The 25,809-nt window shown below is 42.1% G+C and overlaps 1 protein-coding gene and 1 long non-coding RNA gene across 7 annotated transcripts; one reads left to right on the top strand and one right to left on the bottom strand.

The window, feature by feature from the left end:
• Positions 1-437: 437 nt before the first annotated feature.
• eps8a (epidermal growth factor receptor pathway substrate 8a) lies at positions 438-23,611 on the bottom strand. Of its 6 annotated transcripts, none has more exons than XM_047804057.1 (20): positions 23,361-23,611; positions 21,888-21,958; positions 19,625-19,695; positions 19,350-19,511; positions 16,918-17,067; positions 15,351-15,433; positions 14,797-14,933; positions 14,585-14,658; positions 12,533-12,659; positions 12,089-12,177; positions 11,717-11,791; positions 11,348-11,496; positions 9,051-9,195; positions 8,736-8,872; positions 8,064-8,190; positions 7,671-7,811; positions 5,350-5,587; positions 4,299-4,485; positions 2,786-2,918; positions 438-1,977 (listed from the first exon to the last, which is right to left on the bottom strand). In XM_047804057.1, the coding sequence occupies exons 1-20, from the start codon at positions 23,417-23,419 to the stop codon at positions 1,864-1,866; spliced, it is 2,469 nt and encodes an 822-aa protein (XP_047660013.1). In that variant the 5' UTR covers positions 23,420-23,611; the 3' UTR covers positions 438-1,863. The 6 variants fall into 6 exon arrangements, with proteins under 6 accessions (XP_047660013.1, XP_047660015.1, XP_047660014.1 ...); XM_047804059.1 differs by having other exon boundaries at positions 8,736-8,869; XM_047804058.1 differs by having other exon boundaries at positions 4,299-4,482; positions 23,361-23,576.
• On the top strand, positions 1,034-16,817 carry LOC125139621. The gene is made up of 2 exons (XR_007138676.1): positions 1,034-1,180; positions 16,773-16,817. It is a non-coding gene; the product is annotated as an uncharacterized LOC125139621 (long non-coding RNA).
• Positions 23,612-25,809: the final 2,198 nt, after the last annotated feature.

Genomic DNA, 25,809 nt, shown 5'->3' with positions numbered 1-25,809 from the left:
CTGAAGAGTGTGATTTTAAATCGTCTATAACTGTACTTGTGATGAAAAAGCAGAAAATTCATTCTGGGTTTAACATGAAGTCTATCTTGGTGACGTTATCAGCTGCTCACTGATGGCTCTCAATGGTGTAGTAACATGTACCTGCTGACTCACAGCTAAATGCTGCCCTCTAGTGGTGCTTTCAGTTACCTCAGGTCACCTCACTGCTTCCATGTTGCTGCTAAAGCTGTTTCTCTACAAAGCCAAGAGCATGAAGACACACAGCCGGTCTCACACACACACACGGACACAGACACAGACACACACACACACACACACACACACACACACACACACACACACACAAAGTAGATTTCATATCGATTTCTTTATTCTGTAGCTCTTTACCAGTTTATTTCTTCATACCGAAGATCCTTCCATTTAAGTGCTAGTTATTAATCGTTTAAAAAAAAAAAAAAAAAGTCCAGCCTTCATCCGTGAAATGATTGCAGTGTAAAGCTGAAAAGCAGGAGTTGTGTTGAAGTGTGTGTGGCTCACAAACAACACAGCTAACGAAAGATAAGATAATGAACGCTGTTCATTTACTGCTCTTTAACATCATGGCACTTCAGTCACAAAACAGACGTCAGAAAAACAGAAGCTTTGTACCATAAACTTGAATCTAGGTATCCTTCTGACCGCCGGTGTTCAGAGAGATGTTTAATCCAGCAAATACAAACAGAATGAACGTGATAGCAAACATCATGGTTGTACGGGAAGAAAAAAAAAGTACAAAAACATTCTGTCCAAATATTCCCATTGTATCCAAAAGTGTTTTTTTAAGACAGAAATGTGAAATTCTGCATGCATGTGTGTTAAACTTAACCTTAAACAGCCAGCATTTGTAGATTCTAGTACAAAAACATATCCCTGAAAACCTATCTACTGTAGTGATGTGAGACGGGACACGGCAGAAGGACAGAAACGTTATGTTTTAATGTGGCGTATAATAATAATAATAATAATAATAATAATAATAATAATAAAGGTCCTCATTTGGCATTAGGCTTAAATAGAAAATTATCAAACACATAAATATCCTCTTTTTTCCAGCAAGCGTAAATGTACACCTTTTACTTTCCCCAGTCACATTGCACATTACTATTTCTGTATCGATTCCATCGTGTGTGTGTGTGTGTGTGTGGGCTTTACTTTCCAAGCTAACAGTCCACTATACAAACGTTTACTTACACATAGAGGTCTAAATCTGATTTTGTTTAATTTTTTTTTTTAAATGTCCACGTCTGTATCAAAGTCCAGCAGAAATCCTTCGTCCTCCTGAGCGTGTCCTTCAGTCTCAGCTCGACATGTATACGTCCTGTTCGCTTTCACACATCCTGTAATCCCTTTCCTTCCACTAATTACAGCAGAACTACACGATGATTTGAATTTAAATTCTTCTAATTTTTTTTAAATAATAATTTGATTTCCTTTGAAATATTTATAAACATTAAGACTTTTATTTTTTAATCGAATGCTTAACTTGGCAGCTCTACAAAACAAACTACATGATCTTCAGTCTAGGTTTTGTGTATATTAAATCTACAATCGTCTTCACTGGGTTACTTTTATTTTGGTCTACGTAGCGAGTATGTTACAGATCCTACGTCTTTCTTCTGTCATACACGGTGAGGCTGAACCTGCGCCGCTGCTTTAATCTACGTCCGAGCCGGTTCCGTGGTCAGGCGGGTCCAGGAGCTCCTGACGACGGCGCATGATGGCTGCAAACTCCACCGCGTCCTGAAAAACGACATTGTGAAAAGGATGAAAAAGTGCAAGATAGGAGGAGAAGGTGGAGGAGGAGGAGGAGAAGGAGCGAGGGGTTCAGTGGCTGCTCCCCTCATCAAAGGACTCGACTCCTGAGTCACTGGCTGTTGTTGCTGCTAGTTTCTCCTGCCTCCTTCTCATGATCTCATGAAGCTCAGAGCCCGTGCTCCTCTACACACACACACACACAAACACACACACAGACAGACAGAGAGAGAGAGAATTAGTCCTGTGAAAGTAGACAGGTTTTTCCTATAAAAATAAAGACTATGACATGAGGAGGAAGCACTGAGGAGAAACTGCACAAGCTTAGATTGAAGCTTACTGACATTATTATTGTTAGCAGAGGGAATGTACAGAAACATGTCTAATAAGGTCAGTGTGATGGCCATCCAATACTACAGACATGTGTCTGGAGCATCTGCATTGATTTCTGCTCCAAAGCAGCAAAAAAAAAAAAAAAAAAAAAGCAGAAGCTGCTTAGGTGGACATTTATGTCTGCAGGGTGAAGCTGACCATCTCAGACTGGTCTACTTCATCTCTGTTAGTCAGGTCTACTGAAAGAACTCAGCGTTCTAGAGTTATGGAACATGCCATAACTACTACAGGTGCTAATAAATGCTGTGTCAGATCGTTGCGATACACCGAACCTCACCAACAGAGAAGGGCGACCAGTCTAAGTCATATTAAATACCTTCGAAAGCCTGAGAGCTTTATCAGTAGATCATAGGAGAGTTCAGAAGAAGACCTGCAGGCAGGAAGAACACGACAGAAACCAGAAGCAACCTTGCCGGCGTTGGCCGATTTAACAGATTCTTAAAGTAACTTTAAGCGTGAACCGGAGTTCTCAAAGCACTTACTTTTAACCCAGAGACATGTCAAAGATTAAAAGTGTTCACTCTGATCAAAACAAATAAGCTGGACAGAAATGTTAAAAGAAGGAAGTAGAGAGCGTGAGAGCGTGAAAACTCTGACCCACCTCGAGGGCAGCCTTCTGTACGGTGACCTGGCTGTAGACTCGAGCGCCTTCATCGGGACACACGGTCTTCAGCTCGTCTTTGTTGAGGGAGAAGAGTTGAGCTCCAGTCAACACACCCAGACTGTTCACGGTCCTGTAGACACACAACACACCGGTACGCATCAGTCTCCAGCCCCAGGGCTTTTACACTGACTGGAAAGAGTGCAACAGTGTGAGGGTCATGTGTTAGTGCATGATCACAAAGGAGCTGTGAGGGCTGCTGTTTAAAACATAAGCAGACAGGTTATGTGGTGATGTGGGCGTGGCCAAGGCCTGGCTGTGGACCCAATGGAGGCAGGACAAACCGGCAGGTAACATCTGATTCTCACCGTTTTTACCTACTTATTTAGGGCTGTTGTGCTGAGTGGAAGAGAGAGCGAGAGAGAGAGTGAAAGAGAGCGAGAATGAAAGAAAAAGAGAGAGAGAGCATGCGAGAGAGAGAGAGAAAGAGAGCGAGAATGAAAGAAAAAGAGAGAGAGAGCATGCGAGAGAGAGAGAGAAAGAGAGCGAGAATGAAAGAAAAAGAGAGAGAGAGCATGCGAGAGAGAGAGAGAAAGAGAGCGAGAATGAAAGAAAAAGAGAGAGAGAGAAAGAGAGCGAGAATGAAAGAAAAAGATAGAGAGAGCATGCGAGAGAGAGAGAGAAAGAGAGCGAGAATGAAAGAAAAAGAGAGAGAGAGCATGCGAGAGAGAGAAAGAGTGAAAGAAATAAAGAGAAAGGGAGGAGGAGAGAAAGGGGGAGAAAGAGACAAAGAGCGAGAGGGAGAAAGAGAAAGAAAGGGAGAGTGAAAGGGAGAGTGAAAAAGAGCGAGAGAGACAGAGGGAGGGAGAGCGAGTGAAAGAAAAAGAGAGAGTATGCGAGAGAGAGAGCGAGAGTGAAAGAAAGAAAGAGAAAAGGAGGGGGAGAGAGAGAGGGAGAAAGAGACCAAGAGCGAAAGAGGGAGAAGGAGAAAAAGGGAGAGTGAAAGAGAGAGAAAGAAAGGGAGAGAGAGAGAAAGGGAGAGAGAGAGAAAGGGAGAGAGAGTGAGAAAGAGACACACATACATGCACAAAAGCTGCGAGTCCATTTGTGCTGAACAGCCTTAGTTTTGTTAAGTGTTGTATTTGTGGCAGTGAATAAATGTAAATAACTCTCTCTCATCCTCAGCTAACCTTCCGCCTGTCCCCCAACTCTTCCTGCCAACCCTCAGACGCCAGCGTTCTATTCTATATAACAATACTGTCAGTGTTTTGCTAATGAAAAGTCACAATGTTTTGTAAATAAACTCCCAGTGCTATGACATAAGTAGGTACCAGAGCTTCCTTCATGAGGAGTTGGTATCTGATCTACTAAACACCTACAGCACTCTTGGGAGGACGAGCATCCAGTCAGATTCGTGAGCTGAACTAACTGCTGTAGAAGTGAATGAACACACAGAGAAACAGGAGTGTGCACGACCCTCTACCAAACTGACCGTATCCTCAGCCACACTTACACGGCGCTGAAGCCTTTAACCTCGAGCCAGGATTTGACGGCCTCTGGTGTGGAGTCGTAGCTGATGTTGGCAGTGGGCAGTGTGGAGCCGCGTGGTGGAGCCTGGAACTTCTTCTGAGCGCTGCGACCGAGGGTGAGCCTGTGCACCAGCTCGTCCTGGACCTCCTCCATGTTGGACTTGCGCCCTGCTGGGACACAAGAAGTTTAAAGAGATGGTGTTACTACAATGGAGGTTTAGAGCCTTGGTAAAGCTACACGTCTCTAGAGCTATGCTTGGGCAATGAACATTTGCTTATTTGGTGTTTTGATGATGATGTTGAAAATCTAGCACCTCACTGAATAATCTCCTTCATGACTGTATTGATTTGCAGTGACTCTTCCCTCTAAGCAGGCGTGTGGCCCTAAACCCTAACCCTGACCATAACCCTAACCCTAACCCTAACCCTAACCCTGGCCCTAACCCTAACCCTAACCATAACCCTAACCCTGACCATAACCCTAACCCTGACCCTAACCCTAACCATAACCCTAACCATAACCCTGACCATAACCCTAACCATAACCCTAACCCGACCCTGACCCTAACCCTGGCCCTAACCCTAACCATAACCCTAACCATAACCCTGACCCTTTGATGTGTCACACATCTGCTATTATTCTGATCACTCTCTCACTTTCTACCGCTTATCTGAACTTCTCGGGTCACGGGGAGCCTGTGCCCATCTCAGGCGTCACTGGGCATCGAGGCAGGATACACCCCGGACAGAGTGCCGACCCATCACAGGGCACACACACTCTCATTCACACACACGCTCACACACTACGGACAATTTTCCAGAGATGCCAATCAACCTACCATGCATATCTTTGGACCGGGGGAGGAAACCGGAGTACCCGGAGGAAACCCCCGAGGCACACACACTCCACACACACAAGGCGGAGGCGGGAATCGAACCCCCAACCCTGGAGGTGTGAGGCGAACGTGCTAACCACTAAGCCACCTTGCCCCCCTTATTCTGATCACACTTTACTGAATTAATCAGCATGCGTACGATTAGCGGGTGTCACGCTGTGTTCTTTCTGCTCTCTCATAGTGATGCTGCCGTTGTCACTGGAGGTGCTGCTGCTCTGGCGGCTGACGTTGGATGGCGAGTTCCCACGATGCTCTAAGGGAGCAGGTGTGCTGGGAGGCAGGGAGTACGTGGGAAGTGCAGGAGCTGGAGGAAGAGGAGTGGGAGCTGGAGGGATGGATGGCGTTCCGGGTTTGGGCACGTAGTCCGTTTTCTGCTTCTGGAGAACGATGGAAAGAAAAGCAGATTGTCAGATTTAACCTGCCGAAAGTCTTCGGTTCAGTTGTTTTCTATAAAAAAAAAATGGAGGACACATCGAGTGTAGAAATGATTGTTCTATGTATACAGTATATATCTATTTAACCTCAGATTACACTCCATCAATCATCTGTGTGGTCCATTTGTGCACTCGTGATGTTATTACCTCATTTAATTCACCCAGCAATTGCTTGTGGAGGGGGAAAAAATAAAACAAATGAAAACTGTGACTGATTTTAGACAACACAACAAAATCACTGCAAAATAACAGCACACTCATTCTACTGCTCGGGGAAACGCACGCTTTAGCATCAGTACAGACTAAAGCTGAAGGTCTTTTATACTAAAGTGGGTGGAAAGGACGTTTGTTGATCAAATGAATACAAACACTTGGGATATATGTTTAGATATTTAGCCAAACTCACTGTTTCTTGCTAGTGCTATGTCAAGAATCCTATAGTGTAGGAAGTGCAAACAGATTTTATTCATACACAGGAACATACACTGAAGAAGGAAATCTAAATGATTAGATTAGTGTAAAGGGGAGAGTATTTAGGTAGAAGCACGCTGCACACACACACACACACACACACACACACACACACACACAATCATCCTGCCCCTACCTTAAACAGCTCAAACTCCTTCTTTGGCATCATTAGCTTTCGGTTGAATAAACGTGTGAAGAAAAGGTTGAATTTTTAAAAAGTGATCCAAAAAAAAAAAAAAAGGCAGAAGCAAAAACAGATACATGACACGATACACTGTCATGTGCGAGTGTCAACAATGTCTAACGTATTAATGGTCACTAATTCATCGAGGCTTTTATGATTCAGAGTCAAAGTCAAAGTCTTTTACATTTTATTCATTTAAAAATGAAGAAGAAAAAATACTCCACCTACTGGTGAAGTGATAGAACTAATAAACTAAGTCATGTGTTGGTTTCTACTTATCATGGCTTGACTGCTGATTAGACAAGAATAAGTACAAGTATGGAGTCAGACTCGAGGCTGAAAACTGTCTGCATCTTTCCTTCAGTCCTAATCAGCCATGACCGAAACACCTCGTGTCCTCTATCCGAACCTGACCGTTCCCGAGTGAGTACAGCTGGTTTATATTCTATTAATTGTTCTCCAGCTAACATTTAGGGTAAGGGTTATGGGGTAGAGAACCATTTTCAACCTTAAACGTGGGTCACACTCAGTAAACCTATTATTAATAAGCTATATTATAAATTCTTATACAAACTACTGTTGTCAACAATGTGGTTCACCAGCCAGCTGTGTGCTAGCATACAGCACTGAGCTACCAGTGATAAGGAAGGCTCTCTCATGCCTCCTCTATAACGTGGGACTCCGATGCCCCCTTTCCACCAGAAAGAACCGGGTGCTGGTTCAGAGCTAGTGCTGGTGCTGAGAACCGGTTTGCCTTTCCATGGGCTAGAGATCCATTACAGAGTCTTACGTCACTGTATACGTCTCATCTTTCCCAGCGACGTTAGCTCAGCAGCAGCAAACACAACATCAACATCAACAATGGCGGATGTTGCTTTGCTGTTAATGCTCGTGAACCTACATCGGCATCCAAATGCGGCGAATCCTGATTTAAAATGATTTAAAAATGGCGCTAACGACGTTCCCTTTTGTCTTGCTGGTCACAGTAGCCCCGCCCCGCCCCCAGCCCCTGACGCAAGCGGTTCATGAGTCTAGACCAGCAATGTTATGGTGCTACTTAAGAACCACTTCTCCTGGTTCAGAGCCCCTGCTTTGGGTGTCAAAACAGAAAGAACTGATTTTAAATTAGGCTCAGACTCCGAACCAGCACTCAATCTGCCTCGGTGGAAAAGGGGCACAAGACAGCAACGTGAATTATCACATACAAGGGACAGCGTTATCGTATCTGCCCTCTTGAGCACGACTGGCTAGTCACTGTGATCGATGGGAGAGAAAGGATATGCTCCTCCCTCCCTCCCGCAGCGCATAGCCTTGTTTTTCGGCCACCGACTCGACGTCTCGTCTATCGTTCAGTCATTTAATCCGACTCACCTGGATGGTATGGCTGTAAATTGGCTCTCCTCGTCCGTTCACATCCACAGCCTTGGTGATCTCAAGGATGTTGTTTGGCACGTATCCTGCGACTCCAGTTCCGTTTCGCACCTTCCACCACTGTTTCCTGTCATCCAGAACCTATCAATCAAAAACAGAACCTTCTGCTGTCAGTCTTCTGGCCTACATGATACGGTTCTATATAAACGGCTCAGTACGACGACGACGTAAGCTGCACTCTTAGGAGACTTGATCCATAACCACGTGCGACTCACTGGTGTGAGCAACTGGCTTCTATTTTGTCCCATTCGTGTATTAGATATATTACTAGAATCATGATGCAGTGTATACTCTCAAGATAAAAAAAAAAAGACATGAGATATAACGGTGTACCTCCACCACCTCATCCTTCACCACAGACAGCTCTGTGTTGTTCCTGGCCACAAAGTCATACTTTGATTTGGCAAAACTTCTTGGCTGGCCATCTTGGCTTCTTGGCCTGCCATAGGCATCGGAGTTACTGCAAGGAATTCAAATACATTACACACAAAGAGCATGGAAATATTTCAACATAAAGTGGTCTAAAATGAAAGATGCATGATTTTTGACTGACATGGACATTTGAATGGACATTTAAAGACACTGTAAGCACTTTTATTCCATGCTGATGGCCGTTTGGCTATTAAGGACCACCTTAACAGGCAAGTCTAGTGGATGTTAACGAGAAACATTAAGATCGCTTACATCGCTTTAAACCGGTGATGTAATGTGATGTAATTCAAATGTATATGACAAACATCTACATTACAGACTGATACAGCCATGGAGAAGTGTCTAAAAGTTTGGGACAGAGATAAGTGAGTAAAAAAAAAAATTTTTTTAAATAGAAACCAGAGTTAAATAGATTGGAGTAAAAGTGGAATTGAGCATTTAAAATATTCCCAATGTTCCCAATAATGATAGCGAACAAAGCTTGGAGAGAAAGCAGACACCCGGAAGAAAAGAGAGGGACAAGAACCCAAAAGACAGTTCTCCAGAGCCTGCTGACAGTCACATGAGCGTTACCGATCTACGTGCTGGCTGAAAGCCTGTTTAAACGCAGCCACCGCCGCTTGTGTATCCGGGAGGTACATGTGATCGTAGGCGGTGGTGGTAAAGCCGTACCCGTCTGCAGAGGAGAACTCCGGCACGTTGGACTGCTGCTGAAGGGAACAAAATAAAAAACACACAGGAACGGGTTTTACATTGGCGTGAGATTTACGACAAAATTGTTCAACATGGTGATATTCATGAAACTCATTTGTAGAAATATTTTCTATAAACTTCACAGCTCTGTTACTGTAGACAGTGACCTTGTACACAGGCCATAGTGCTTCCTACCTCTGGTCTGTGGAGGTCAGCATGAGCCAGGCTCTCAGCCAGCTGAGTCAGGCCTTGCTCTCGGCTCACCAGCAGCGGAGGCTCCCAGCCGTCCCGGAAGCGCAGGGTGTGAGGAGGGAAGTAATGATCCTTAGGCCACTCCAGTCTAGTGAACCATGCAGCAAAATGGCAGTGTTTGGAAACACAAAGACACAAAGATACGTTAGGGTCCAAAAGTCTGAGACCTTATTTTGTTGTTGCAAGTCTTCAATGTGCCCTAAACATTACAACTGTAATTTCCATAGTTTTTAATTTGTTCTACTGACCAACTAAATCCTCCAAGCTTCTTATTTCCTTAAACATGTTAAATTTGAGAAGATTTGTTGTCTTTTAACAAATATTCTGTCTCATCCAACAACCGATTCTTTCCACTTTACAGTACTTTTAAGATGAAAAAACATACACGACGCTGCACTGGCATGTGCACAATGTCACTGCAAAATACCGGGTGCTGGTTCAGAGCTAGCACTAGTGCTGGTTCAAAGTTGGTTCCACTGGCGAACCTTCTAAGAACCGGTTTGCCTTTCCACCGGCTAGAGAGCCGTCACAGCGCCGAGTGTGACGTCACTGTATACGTGTCACGTGTCCCAGCAACGTTAGCACAGCAGCGGCAAACACAAACACAACAACAATGGCGGATGTTGCTTTACTGTTAATGCTCATGGCTTTGCGAACCTACATCGGCATCCAAACGTGGCGAATAAAACGTGTACGTGCAGCTCCATGTAATCTGTATAAACGGAGGTTGTAATCGCTAAAGTACATAACGTTATTTTATCGTTAACACAGAAAAAACGTTAGCCTTAGCATGTAGCTACCTACTATCATGTGTGCTGATAATGTATCATATCACGTAAAAGTGTATTAAACATTAGTAAACTTAAGGTACATTATCAAATACGCTAGCAGTAGCCCCGCCCCCAGCTCCCGCCCCAAGCGGTTCTTAAGTCTAGACCAGCAACGTTTTGGTGCTACTTAAGAACCACTTTTCCTGGTTCGGAGCCGGTGCTTTGGCGGTCGAAACAGAAAGAACTGGTTCTAAATTAGGCTCTGGCTCCGAACCAGCACTTGAACTGCCTCGGTGGAAAAGGGGCATTAGTCCGGTTCAATCGAACTTTCATACAGATCGATCTTAATCTGCTCGATTGAGGTGTTTACGGCTTTTCGATCCAATTTAATCCAAAGACAGATTATTCAATTGCATGCAAGGGGAAGAGAAGCCTTTATTTTGTCACATCTACATCACAGCACAGGGAAATTCTTTCTTTACATGAGATGTGATCTGGGGTCAGAGCACAGGGTCAGCCATGATACAGCACCACATAAGGGCCTTGCTTAAGGGCCCAACAGTAATGGCTTGTCAGTGCTGGAGCTTAAAATCTGATCCTCCAATCGACAACTCAGAGCCTTAACTGCTTGAGCCACCACTGCTCTCGTACTGAGTGAAATAAAAATAATACATAATAGCTATAACGTGTAAAGACTTAACTGTTCAACCTGCAGAAACTTCTTTTAAGCTTAAAATTGAGTTAAAATAAGAAATAGAGGGGGCACGGTGGCTTAGTGTTTAGCACGTTCGCCTCACACCTCCAGGGTTAGGGGTTCGATTCCCGCCTCCGCCTTGTGTGTGTGGAGTTTGCATGTTCTCCCCGTGCCTCGGGGGTTTCCTCCGGGTACTCCGGTTTCCTCCCCCGGTCCAAAGACATGCATGGTAGGTTGATTGGCATCTCTGGAAAATTGTCTGTAGTGTGTGAGTGTGTGAGTGAATGAGAGTGTGTGTGCCCTGTGAGGGGTTGGCACTCCGTCCAGGGTGTATCCTGCCTTGATGCCCGATGACGCCTGAGATATGCACAGGCTCCCCGTGACCCGAGAAGTTCAGATAAGCGGTAGTAAATGAGTGAGTGAGTGAGAAATAGGATCGCAGAAATGAACAGAGTCTAGCAATTTTGAAACGCTTGTGCGGGTTGTCCTCAGATTTTGGGTAAGACCTCAACACCAAAAACAATAACCCTGAAAAAACCTGCGGCAGAATGAAGCATCTTTGGCCAACAATCATGAAAAAAAATATCGTTAAGTCATTGTATGAAAACGTCCTTGTTAATGTTATAGAATAACGAATAGCAGGCAGTATATCAAATCCTCCACTGAAATGAAACTGTATTTAATCTGTTAATAAAAGTGTGTAGTCTGGACTAATGGAGTACATTACAGTAATTATGTAGTGGGTCGGCTGTTATAGGATATAAAGGAGTCGTTACCTGCATTTGGTCCAGCCGTCTCCCAGCGTGACCCACAGGTGGCGCTCTTCAGCAGTGCCCGCAGAGTGTAGGAACTCGACAGCGTCTCTGGTGAGGAGGGGAACCACTACGCTTTTAGCCAGGTCGACTCCTCCTGATGTATGAACCACCTAACGCAGGGGACATTCACAGTGAGACGCACGGCATCCTCGCACCAAACGCCGCCGTTTATTCGTGCAAGAACGCGTCACCTTTTACTTCCTGTACTCGTTAATCGGAACAGGGAACACATGCACTTTTCCCCACCTTCTGTCTCCCAGTATAACAAGCTGCATGCTGCTCATTCAGTCCTTACTGACTGAGTCACTTCCTGGAAAATGTCCAACTTACCATTTTGAGTGGATTAAACAGGAAATGAACCAGATCCTCGGCGCTTGGGTTCTGAATGTGGGTTTTCAGCACTGCCTGGTGTGGAAAAACAATTTTATCAACTCGAATATAATTTCATTTCCTACCATTTCCAGTTCTGACTAATCCACAGACATGACAGGTGGGAACACCGTCCTGTATCATTTCCTAACTGCCTCTTGTTCCCACCTGTCGTCTCTGTGGATTAGTATAATGTGCACAGGAAAATAAATCTAATCCTAGGATCTGTTTCTATTCGTATGTGTGTGTGTGTGTGTGTGTGTGTGTGTGTGTGCGTGTGTGTTTGGCCGTCCATCCGATTATGCAGAACGCATGACGATTAAAGATGCTCACCAGCAAGTTGAAGGCGTGTTTAAACTTCTGGAAGCAGTCAACAAACTCGTCCTGTCCTGGCGGCTTCGCCCGGAGCGTCAGCACTCCCTCTGAAAGACACGAGAACGAGCCTCGAGTCAAAAACTAATAACGATCTTAAATCTCAAACCTTACACTCTAAACATGTTATACAAGACTATTGATTATTATCTGATTATCTAATTAAACCTCTGGCCTAGGCGCATATCAGTAAATGTCTTTCCTTAATAATAATAATAATAATAATAATAATAATAATAATAATAATAAAAAATAATAAAAATAATAATCATAAAAATAACAATATTAATATTAGTATTAATAATAATAATACTACTACTAATAATATCAATATAAATATTGATAATAATAATATTAATAATAATAATAATAATAATAATAATAATAATAATAATAAATACGCACCTCCTGGTCCCTTCTTTTTACTCTTTTTTGATTTCTTTCTCTTGGAAAGTTCGTTAAAAGCCTCCGCGGCTTTCTGAAGTTTGGTGACAAAGTGCTCGATGTCATCCAGAATGTGGTTCAGGATTTGCTACAAAAAAAGAAAAGAAAAGAAAATCGTTTTTTGATCGATTTCGTTGATTCGATGACTAAAATGAAATCCCTGCTATATATGGATGTAGCTTTACAGCTCCTGTTCACATGCAGGTTATCATGATGCATGATCCCCAGACCTTTCTTGCTGTGATCATCTCCGTCTTGCAGGAGATCAGCGTGTACAGATCTCGCACTGGGCCTCGAAAACTAATCAGTTACGTGTCTCAACGCTTGATTCAATCTGGCTCGACTCTAAAGATGGGAAAGCCGGAGCAGTCGATTATGTCTAAAAGCAGATTCCCTGATTATAAAGCAACCCGCTAGACCTCGCTTTACTAATCCATGTATGTCTATTACTTTATTTATTAAGGACTGATGTAGAAAGACTGCGAATGTGAACGTCAGAGATACACTGCACTGTTATAACATGTAACTGCATGTTCACGATCATGGGCCACCTCGGAGTAAAGTATCTCCAATAAAATAACGAAAGGGCTGGAAACTTCTTATAGTTGCTTAGAAAGAAATGAATAAAAATAAATAAAAGGTTTTGCTAGAAACAAAATGAGATCAGACCCGGTGGCTAAGTATTACCCGAGAAATTAAACTAATGTACAATGAAAATAAGCTTAAAAATTGAATGAGAATTTTGTGTATTAACATTTTCTTCCTGCTGAAAAATAATAACAACTAAACTGAGCAAAACTTTGGCCTTGTCAAGAAATGAGTCAGACCAGGGGCAGTTCTAGCCCTTTTTTAGGGTGGCTTTAGCCCCCTGTCTGTGATCTCAAAACTATAAGTATAATTTTTACTTTCATAAATAAACAATAAAAATGACGTTAAAATGCAGGACATGTCGTCGATGGGAAAGAACATTATTTATCAGTTTGATCCAAGAGCGATATTTTTTTACTTTGCTTTTACGCGCGTGCATTGTATTGTTTCAAAAGAGCGTCTTCAGCTGTCTGCTTTAATTGACCGGAGAAGCACAGGTACGCGCAGCGTGCACGCGCAGTCAGAGCTGGAGGCGTTTATCTATAACGTTATTCGGCAGAAAGACGCAAAGACGGCAACCAAAAGCAGTGAAATTTCACTATTCTTATTACCAGAGTTGTAGCACAAACAAAAAATTAATGCAAAAAATCCATTCAATACTAAATAAACATAACATTTATTGATTTGGTCTTTGTCTTGTGAATATTTGTTTATTAATGACTGCATTCATTGGACACACAGTTCGTAGAGAATACACACATACATGAACTGATTTGATTCGAGACTGACATCATTACATGATGCATAAAATTTTGGCGTCCACTTTTGCCATTTTAAATAATACCATAACTTTTGGCTTACTATGTAGTCATATAATATATAATAAATATAATACTCTTCTTGTTTTAAATTCTCACTGAGGGCTAAAACCCCTAAAGGTGAAACCCTAGAACCGCCCCTGAGTCAGATGATAACGGTCCCACTGCTCAAAAAATACATTTATATCTGGATGTAATTACCAGAGATGGGGGACTCGAGTCAGACTTGTCGCAAATTTGAGACTTGCTTGACAAATATTAAAAAAGACTCGACTTGACTTGACATTCATGACTTGACACTTACTTGTGACTTGCTCATGTGTGACTTACTCCCATCTCTGCTAATTACCACACACACACACATACACACACATACATACACTGGTCGGGAGAACAGAACAAAAAGCATGATCGAGCCAAGACAGAGAGATAAGTCCGAAGAAAAAGAAAAATGAATGCTGAGGAACAGCAGATTAAAGGTAAAATATTAATAACATTAAATTACTGTAGCTGTAAAATGAAGGAGGGAAAAATCCGTTTATGTGACGAAAGGAAAGAGTCTGAGCACGGAGATGATGTATCTCTGTATCATCATCATGATATTTACCACGTCTCTGTCTATTCGCACTGCAGTCATCTCCGGAGAGTCTTCCTGTTCCCTGTATGGCTTTTGGATATCATCTGAACACACACACACACACACACACACACACACACACACACACACACACACACACACACACACACACACACACAGGAAGTGAATAAGTGCTAGCTTGATCACTGAATTCTGTAAATTAGCATGTCTGCTGAACTCACAGTTCTGATGTCCACTGGCCGTGTGTGGCCAAGCTGCCGCTCTGCTGTTCGTAGCCCCCTGATTGACAGCTGCTGGAGGAACGGGGGCGGGACCACCAGGAGGAGGTGGAATGGTCCCATCGCTCTTCCGGATCATTCTTACAGAGACACGGAGATATAGTTTCTGTATTGGATGGACATTCTAAGACACTTTATGTCATGTTATGAGCACATCCATAGGAGCAGCTACAGAAGTGATGTGGAGCTCAGCACGGCTATAGAGACCGGCTTCGAGCGCTCACACGGTTAAATTTAGTGCTCAAGTGCTGCTTTAGACACAGTACACGATGTAAAATGTCACAGACATTGATTTTCTTTCCTCTTTCCTCTCACACTGGATTTATTGTGACTGCATCTACTCCAGAAGCGCTTGTTGTAGAGAAATTATACTACCAGTCCGTAAGCCGTGGTTCCTTCTGAGAACATCTCGGTGAGGATGCTAAAGATGCACTTTAATATCAGACAGTGAGAACTAATGTAGGAAAACCACAGAAGTCATGTGAAATCAGCCTTACTTAAGAACCTCTGGCCGCTTTTTGGCCTTGCCGCCCTTGTGGTCATTGATGGCGCTCTCAATATCTGCTTGGATCAAATTTGCCTGAAAGAAAGACGTCAAAATACAAAAAAAAAAAAAAAAAAAAAAAAAAAGGAGAACATGAAGAAGATGTGAGACTCAGGAAGACTTGGCAGTTCATCCAGATAAGGCTCCAGTTTAATGAGCAGTATTTTTTTTACTGTATGGTTTTAACATTTATGTAATAATAATAATAATAATAATAATAATAATAATAATAATAATAATAATAATTATAAGAACAACAACAATAGTAATAATAATAATAATAATAAGTATTATTATTATAATAATTATAAGAATAACAACAATAATAATAATAATAATAACAATAGTAATAATAATAACAACAAAAATAATAATAATAGTAATATTATTATTATTACTATTAGTATTATTGTTGTTATTATTATTGTTACTATTATTGTTATTACTAACAATAATAACAATAATAATAATAGTAATATTATTATTATTGTTATTATTACTATTATTGCTATTAGTGTTGTTGTTGTTGTTGTTAATAATAATAATAATAATAATAATAATAATAATAATAATAATAATAATAATAATAATAATAACAACAACGTGGACAGATTCACAACGCTCTTGGTGCACGAGATCAGTGTATTGTATATTTTTGGTATCTTCATGCTGTCATGATATCCAATCAAATCATCTCCATTCACTTCATAATGCCATAGTGCCATAATGCCATAGTGCCATAATGCCATAAGGTCACAGAGGTTTAGCATTTGTCTACATAAACTCCATTTTATAAATATATTTTTATAAAAAAAAAAAATTATTCAGGGTTCAAAGAATAGAATAGATTTTTCCATTTAAATTGTTTTAAGCTTTCCATCTGATTAGATCCCCCACCCCCCACCCCACGTTTCAATCGCGTCCACTCGTTCTTATTTTTCATCCGGTTTAGTTACCTGCAGCCGGAGTACGCTGGGTTTTAGTTTCACGCTATAGAATGTACACGATTGTACACGTCATGAATAAAACCTTGAATCTTGACTCACCCTAATAAATATAATTCTATTATATATCTCTATGGGGGGGGGGGGGTGTTAAAGTGACCTCTTCATGTTGTAAGATTGATGATTATTTCTCCTGCCTTGTGGATGTTCACTATTTATATGACGGGATGTTTAAAGTGACCCTAGAAGTCAGGAAAAATGTCAGGAACACAAGCATCGTTCTTCGTTACACCAAAAGAGGTTAAAAGTTACTGCTGTGTCATCAGTACCACACACATCAGAGCAGACAAGTTATACTGGATATAATAATAAAAAATAATGTGAAGCTACTTGAAAGGCACACAAATATTCAGCCCACAATCTCTTTATAGGTGTGTGTGTGTGTGTGTGTGTGTGTATATGTGTGTGTTAGGGATGTTAACCAATACACCGGTCAAAACATAGAGCAAGATCTAAATAAAAGCCAAAAAAGAACTAAAAATCATCCAGTACATAAGATGTTTGTGTGTTTGTCACCTTGATGTCATCACACTGGAAGAGGTGCAGGTCTGGTTTGCCCTGTCCTGCCTCCTTACACACCAGAGCCAGGATGGAGTCGTAGTTGCAGGAGTTCATGATGGCCTGGCAGTGCTGCACCGTGCCCAGAGGGAAGTGTTCCAGCTCATTCTTAAAAGAAAAAAACATGAATTCCATGCGTTTCTCGCACAGCTGAGTACCGTGATGACGGACTCCTGCCCCACGTCCGCCCTGCACTGACTAACGGTTAAATACCCAGTTAATTTAAAAGGTGTTGTTGATTTGGAAAGCTCTACATGCTTCTGCACCGAGCCGCATCTCCGAGCTGAAATCTCGTCTTTGCCCCATTTTCCGTCGAAGAAACTTATAAACTTCTACTCGGCTCTTCTCTGAACAGTTCCGTGCTCTCGGAAGGAGGTATAAAAGGTGACTGATTCGTTTCCGATGATGCCTTGTAACTGTTTTTAAAGTTATCTGATAAAACAGACTCCAATCTGAAATCCAATCGTCGAGCCGTTTGAGGTCTCGTCATCTAACCATGTCTTTGTCTTCATGCTTTATTTAATCTGTTTTTATTTGATTTTATTCTGTCGGAATCCTCTACTGAACTGATTTGACACTTTGGTGGACGCTTTCGGGACCTCAGGCAACATGTAAAACAACCTGAAGGTGCACATACACAGAACTCCCTTTTTCTACTTGATATGTAGCTCTTCAGCGGTGTTTCAGCTGCTCTCAGCCTGACGACACTGCCGTCACCCGTACGCTTCTCTCCTCACACTTGCTTGATCTGTGCACCACTCTCTGTTAATCATGCAGAAATAGTTCATGCGGATGTCATTAACAATTTCACAGAACTACGAGCTCGCTCTGGACATTTGTCCAAGTCGTACAACAAAGTACAAACTAAGAAATGTTCACTTCTGAAAGTTCTGATTTTTTTTTCCCCTCCATGCCATGAATACGATCAGACATTTTATATTACAATGCAGTGTCGTTTTCTAACAGTATACACCGTGAACAGTTAGCTATCGTTTCTCTTGCTGACGTTTTGTGCTACGTAATCAGCAACAAACTCGGTCGAGTGAAATCGAGAGAAAGTGGATGTTGTAATAATAGTAAAAGTTGCTTATTATTATTATTTGGGAGGTTCAGACTTACAGTACGCAATCAGCCATGCTAGGGAGTTTTAGTTTAAAATGTTCCCAATTATTAAATATATGATTTTCTTTTTTTCCTCTCTGGATTTTTTGTTTGTTGGAAGATCACATTAAAGATTCAAGATACTTTTACTGTCGCTACACTGAGTGCAAGGAAACTGAAGCGGTCCTTAAGGTGCGATTCACTTATAAAACATCTGTCTTTATATTTTAATTCATTTTATAAACCTGGAATTTCATAAGGCTGTGTAGACTTTTTATATCCGTGGTGTGTCTATACAACATATTGTACACATCTGCACTTTATTTCTAATAAAGATGAGACAAGTGCTGTGCAAAAATTTACTCTGGGTTTTTTTTTAAATCAAATATTAACCTAAACAGCGATCTGAAATCTCTGATATGAAAGAAGAAGTGATGCCATAGTGATGTCATAATGATGTCAAGGCTTTTCCCCTGCTCCTGTTGAACCTCACAGACCTGTGCACTGTAGCGAGAGGGAAATCTGAGATGCTGGAAAATAAAACTTAAAATGACCAAAAAAAGATGATACAGCTATGAAGATACAATACTGTACATGCTCAAGTACAGACCAGCGCACCTGAACATTTGACCTCACTCTCTCAGCCATTTTCTACCGCTTATCCGACTACCTCGGGTCACGGGGAGCCTGTGCCTATGTCAGGCGTCTTAGGGCATCGAGGCAGGATACACCCTGGACGGAGTGCCAACCCATCACAGGGCACACACACACTCTCATTCACTCACACACTCACACACTACGGACAATTTCCCAGAGATGCCAATCAACCTACCATGCATGTCTTTGGACCGGGGGAGGAAACCAGAGTACCCGGAGGAAACCCCAGAGGCACGGGGAGAACATGCAAACTAGGCGCACAAGGCGGAGGTGGGAATCGAACCCCCAACCCTGGAGGCGTGAGGCGAACGTGCTAACCACTAAGCCACCGTGCCCCTTGCATTTGACCTCAGTGATGTAAAAACATCACATTTAAAGGGGAGATATGTTGTATTTATGGAGTCAGGGTTGTTGTTGGTGCAAAGGTGCAAATTAGGGTAAGAAGTCTGGAGCAGGATTTAGAATGTACAGTGTGAGACATCAGATTCTTAAGAACCAGGATTCGTTGTTAACCCTGTGTAAAGTATGAGCAGTGTGAAACCTCAAACAACAAGAAACCCAGGATTGTGTTTATCCAGTTTACTGTAAGGAACTCGTGTAAAAAGCCATAAAGTAAGTCAGCATTTTCTCACTTTTATGTCTGGATCGATGAGGTTCACCGCCTTGTCATCCACCTGCAGCAGCATCTCCTGCGTCCACACCTTCCCTTTAGCATCCAGCAAACGCAGCTTCCGGATGCCGTCATCGATGGTGAGCATGGCGTCCTTACGGTCCATGATGAACGTGGTCAGGTGCTGAAATGTGTGGGGATTGTTTTTTTTATTCAATTGAGATCGGATTTCAAAAAATAAACGGGCCTGAGATTATGAATAAAAGCGAAGGGTGTTTTACTGAGGCGAGTTTTTACCTCGACGAGGTACTGCGACGTGTCGGTCATGCTGCTGTTCAGACTGTTTTTACTGTAGCTCTTTCTTTGCTCTAAGAAGTCAAGGAGACAGAGTGTAAGGGAAAATATACAGCACCATGAATCAAATGTCTATTAAAACCCTAGCACTAAGTTTACACTAAGTTTACACTAAGTATACAACACATCGTGCCGAGAGTCTCAAAACACAAATATGTAGAAAGGAATAAACCACAACTAGAGCATGCTGTTACAGGGAAACAATCAGCTCCAATACAGCACAACGTCCTGTTACACCACAGCCAATATCCAACACGAACGGCTTTCATTTATTAAAGGAATACATTTTTATCCAATCATAGTTACGTTTAATGATGTGGAAAATCCACAAGGCAAGAACATTATTGCGAGAAACGCTCGCGTCGCTCTTCTCTCTCTCTCTTTTTTTTCCCCCCTCTCTTTTAGAAATGAATACAATAAAAATAAATGCAGCTTGTGATGTCACTGAAAACCCTGAAACCTCACACGGGTCTCACTGAAGGAGAAACCCTGGAGAAAATGTTACAAACAATGTTTAGTGTTAGAGGAAAAAAATGACTTCATCGATAATCTGGATCTGATCGTGTTGCACGTCTGATAGAGCTGTTGCTATAGAAATGCTCACAGCTTACAAACAAGTGTATTAACACGTTCATAGAGAACTGCTCCAACACCATCCGACCGATCGGAGTCAAGCGATAAACAGTGTTGTGGTATAAAAATCTGAAACATAATCCACTGAACAAACTTTAAATCTGGTCTCAGTGATGTTATATAAGGGTAGGGGAGTAGAGCTGAAGACCATGTGGGTGAGCTTGTGTACAGGAGGTAGTGTAAACAGAAGGAAGGAAGACAGGAAGGAAGGAAGGAAGGAAGGAAGGAAGGAAGGAAGGCAGGAAGGCAGGAAGGAATGAAGGGAGGGAGGGGGAGAAAGGGAGAGAGAGAGAGAGTGAGAGAGAGAAAGAAAGAAAGAAAGAAAGAAAGAAAGAAAGAAAGAAAGAAAGAAAGAAAGAAAGCCCTCTCTCCTTTCTTTCTTTGCTTTCTCCTCCTACCCTCCTCCTCCTCCTCCCTCCCTCCCTCCCTCCCTCCTCCTCCCTCCCTTCTTTTGCGCCCTCGCGCCCTCCCTCCCTCCCTCCCTGCCCGCCTAGTCCTCCCGCCCTCACTCAATCAGAAAGAAAGAAAGGGATTTCTTCACTCCTTAAAATAGAAGGGTCCTAAAAGGCAGTACAAAAAACAGAACACAAACAACATCTCTGAGAATAAACAACTGCCTGAAACACACAACACACCACACACAACACACACACACAACACACACACCACACTCACAACGCACACGCACGCACGCACGCACGCACGCACACGCACCCTCTACTGTGCACTACCTTTCTTTTTATGTTTAGCTGAAGAGCGCAGAAAGTAAAGCCCATCTGTCCCTGGGAGCATGACCGAGAGGGAAAAAGTATCAATGGACAAATGAACAAATGAAAATGAACAAAAACAAAGTCAACATTCAGTCCACCTTCTAGCGGAGAACATCGCAGAGGTTTGGACAAAAACCTTAAATGGAGCATTTGCAGTTATGAGGAAAGAGTGAGAGAGAGAGAGAGAGAGAGAGAGAGAGAGAGAGAGAGAGAGAGAGAGAGAGAGAGAGAGAGAGAGAGAGAGAGAGAGAGAACATACAGCTGTGGCTCTTTACTGTAAAGGAAAAAAAAAGACTTGTTATGTCACAGCTCTTTGGATGACGTGAGTGAGTCATCTAACACGTATCTGGGGTTTGGGTAACACTTATGTATGTGTTCAGGGTTCAGTGTGAAAATGAAATCATACGGAGGGATAGACTGTGTTACCTAACAAAAAAAGAGGTGTGTCACACTGGCTTCAACCCCATATCACAAGGGCACAGCACACACACACACACACACACACACACACACACACACACACACACACACACACACACAGGAGAGAAACTGCCTGTTCATAGGACGCAGCGTCCTCGTGCTGTATGAGCTGCTGAGAGACAGATAAGGACAGAGTACGGAGGAAAGCAGGGATTACAGGGAAGAGATTTCAGATGAAGGAGAGCTGCACTGCACTGAGCAAACAGCAGATGGAGACGACACGTTTGCCTCAGAAACGCTGCTGCGTTATTACATTAATGTTGATGATGCTTTTACTGCCACAGCTCATTTACTCATGTGGATGTAAAGAACAGAAGACACACCGTAGATTGCCTTCGCACTGGATTTGCTGGCGTCATGTACTGGGAGCTCCGGTGACTGAGATTGGTGACCACTGTGGGGAAACAAGCACAACACACACACACACACACACACACACACAAGTCCGTAGGATCAGTATAATGAGAATGCTAATTAACACAAACTGTGTGTGCGCGTGTGTGTGTGTGTGTGTGTGTGTGATACTCTCTCACGCTGCACCTTTCAGAGAGCTGATGGAGTGTGAATATAAGAACAGGTGTGTGTCAGGTGGATTCAGGTGTCATGTTCGCTAAATAATCGACCGGACACGTGATATATTTTGATTGTGTGTAATTCTTATGCTAATTGAGGGAGAAATAAATAATGCAGTGTTGGTGCAAGTGTGCATCAGGAATTGATGCAGCCAAATAACAAGGACGACAAAATGATGGTGGCTCCAAATGACGGAAGCAGCCAGAAAAGCTGATGTAACTGCGTTAACATGTAGTTTGGATAATGCTGTTGTACTGCAGAATTAATGTAACCTAACGGTTAGTGTGCTAAGGCATAGTGTTATGGAATGGGTTTTTGTGTGTGTGTGTGCGTGTGTGTGTGTGTGTGTGCGCGTGTGTGTGCGTGTGTGTGTGTGGGAACCGACAGGTAGGTTCTCAAAAGACATTTCTATGCTACACAATTTCTTATAATAATAATAACAATAATAATAATAATAATAATAATAATAATAAACAAAATAATATTGTATTTTATAAATATATTTAAAAAAAGCAACACAATATTATTTTCACCAAACCTACTGTTTAATAATAATAATAATAATAAGATGATGATGATGATGATTATCATTTTAAAATAGCTCATAGCTTTCCGTTACAATAAATAAATAAATAAATAAATAAATAAATAAATAAATAAATAAATAAATAAATTCATTTAAAAATTAAAAAGTTTAGACATTAAGAACTTTCCTTTACTTGCCTTTCATTTTGGTCAAAATATCGCAAATATATATTTTGGACCAGTTTGTAAAATTAGTGGATACTCAGAGGCTGTGTGAAATGTTTGATTTATTCTATTAAAAGTAATTCCACCCGTTCCACCCTAGTGCCGATTCGCATGCTAGCGTTAACTGTTCGATTTTTAATAATGAGATTGTTTCAGCCATAGAAACGAGTCACATCAGAGAACCTGATTAACGACAGTGATGTGACGGATCTGGTTGGTTTCGTTTTATTATTGGCACCGCCCCCAGGTGAACGTGGGTGTGATCAGTGGGAGGAAAGGTCTGGAACATTGTTCGTGTTTTTACTGCGCCAGCATCTGAGGAACTTATAATAACCAACTGCTCCTTTAAGCACATTGAGACTTTGAGGCAGATGTTTTGTGAGGATGGAAGGTGCAGGCTGTAGGGAACAGTAGCTTTGGCTGGGACAGTTTGGCACGTTGTAGAGCAACATCTGACATTCAGGCTCACTTACTTCAGCTGGGAGTTACTGAAGTTTCCCATGGGGTACGTAGGAGCAGCGTAGCCGTTCATCTTGAACTTCGCAGAAGGGGATCAGCAACTACGGCAGCGGATAAAGAATTTTCATTAAATACAGTTCAGTTTCATTTAATCCAGCCCCAGATTTTGGTAAGATTAAGTTCAGGGGTTTGATCTGATCCATAAAATGTCTCAAATGAAGATGATATCAAGCTCTAGAGTAAAGAAATATAAAAACATGTTTAACAAAATTACAAAAACAATTAGTTCCTAATCCTTCTGTATCATTTTCTCTTTCCTTTCACCATCACGGTGGATGTTTTTTATTAAAAAAGAAATAAACCATGTAAGGAGTGAGGAGTTCCTGGAGCTGCTCCCTCATCTATTATGGTCTGTTAAAAAAAGATAAGATTAGATTTTTTCCATCAGAGATGGAAAATGCTGAACATCCAGTTACTAGTATGTGACCAATAAAAAGTAGCTCTATCACAGGAAAGGCCACAGGTCACTTAATCCAGCTGAACAAACACACGTGTGACGAATGCACTTAAACCACTCGCATCATTTCCTTATCAGCTACTATTTCTACATGCTTATCTCCTTAATACATTACTCTCTATGAGAAAAGAACACTAGGGTCAGATTCCGGGTGCGAGACAAACCCCGGAGTCGAGAGAAGGAACTATTCCAGGTCGTAAATGTAAACACAAGCTTTCCTTCATACACAGAGCTTTCCTTCAGAACATCACCATCTGTTCATGGTCATTAGAAGAAGACAGGGTGTGCTGTAAGTATAATACTGCGATGTGCTGATGGTTACAATTTATTAGAGAACAAGATGTCCACATGTTCCTCTCGCTCGAAAGCGATCTACGTTCGAATACGTCGTTGTCATCAGTAAAGGTTCATATTATTGGTTGCCGCAGTAACAAGGTTTATCAGCGGGTGGAGTAGCTGGCACTGCAAATCAGTTATGTCGAGTGAAGCAGCGTTTATCTGCATCATATCATACGATCATGTGCTCTCTACTGCCATCACTCACGTCCATTTGTAGTCGTTGCTCAGAGTCGCTGCGTAAACTTTTCTCCACTTTAGATGCGGGCTCGTCACATCAGCGACACGACTTGCCGTCGCTCACGTCGTCCCGAGTCACAGCTTGTGACATGGAATAGCTCGTTAACGGCAAAGCTTGTCGTGTAGCAGCGAAGATCTTTCCCATGGCAGAGAATTTACTGCCTCATGCTCTGACGTTAAATAAACATCAAAACATAAATCATAACGACTTCACCTCCGCTGTAGCAACGAGACCGGATTATCAGCTGAATTACAGAAGACGCTCCGTCCGTGTCAGAGTTTCGAACACTTTCTGACCAAAAATTGTCCAAAAAAACAAAGTGCTGCATTATAGAATTAATTAACTGTCATAATCCAATCGAATCTAAAATTAGAATCAGCATCGAAGTTAGCATTCCAAAGTCTTTCTAATGAAGATGTACGGTAGCTTCACCCTAAAGCGGTGTCTCTGTATAAATAAGGTGAAGCAGGATTAATCTAGTCTCAAGATTAGATTAAACGGGGAAGCTGAAGCCAGGTGACGTCTATCGCTGCCTGTATCCAGGTCAGGAAGATCAGCTTAGACGAGCGGTCCACAGCTACAGCTTTAATATGGTGGCCTGAGCCACAGAGCTGCAGTGCCATAGGGACCAGACAGTACATGATGGCTAATTATAACCTGAAGGAATCAGGGTCAGATCCTGTCAAACCCCAGGGAGTAAAACGTCCTTCCTGAAGCAGGGACGGCGTGACGGAGTGATGTACTGTATGGTGGAGAATGAAACAGAACATCGGAGAAAATCTTCATAGTTTATTTGTATATAAAAACGCAATACTTCCACAGTTTCTAGTCAACACATGATGTAGTGTACAAGCCCTTTACATGACCTCAGGCTGACTCTATGTCTGTATTTATTTAATCAGTAGTTTTCATTCTTCTTTCAACGCTGCTTTTGTTCTCTTGAAACAGACACAGAATCATTTTGTTCTGCTGGCTGTTTTTTATGTGGAAAGGTAATGTCCGACAGCGGGATTGTCTGCAGAAGTGTTAGAGCAGGTACACAATACTGAAGGAGGAAACTGGAAAGGTGAAAATAATCAGCTCAGTATGCCTGTCTAAATATGGCCCATGTCATTAACGCCCACTTTCGGGGATCTTGACGTTGACTTTAACTGAAGTGGCCATTGGGCCGGAGTCTATTGTGCTCAGAGCTGATTAGCAGACATGTGATTCAATCTGACACAGTTACAAGCTGGCAGCACTAAACCTTACAACATAACTGTAACCCTGTTCATGATTCAGTGCAATGAGCACTTTACTGACAGCTCTAGAACAAAAGCAAAACTATACTTGTACTTTAAACATATACAAGCTTGTAATCTCTGTCTCG

This window comes from Tachysurus fulvidraco, chromosome 19 (assembly GCF_022655615.1).
Source record: "Tachysurus fulvidraco isolate hzauxx_2018 chromosome 19, HZAU_PFXX_2.0, whole genome shotgun sequence".
Classification (NCBI taxonomy): domain Eukaryota; kingdom Metazoa; phylum Chordata; class Actinopteri; order Siluriformes; family Bagridae; genus Tachysurus; species Tachysurus fulvidraco.
This window is presented reverse-complemented; position numbering and strand designations above follow the sequence as displayed.

Excerpts from the sequence above, each read along its gene's own strand:
- eps8a (XM_047804057.1), bottom strand. The coding sequence starts at position 23,419 with ATGAACGGCTACGCTGCTCCTACGTACCCCATGGGAAACTTCAGTAAC. Across the intron at positions 21,959-23,360 it reads TTCAGTAACTCCCAGCTGAA|TGGTCACCAATCTCAGTCAC; the intron begins GTAAGTGAGCCT and ends GTTTCCCCACAG. Across the intron at positions 17,068-19,349 it reads TCATCGATCCAGACATAAAA|AATGAGCTGGAACACTTCCC; the intron begins GTGAGAAAATGC and ends TTTTCTTTTAAG.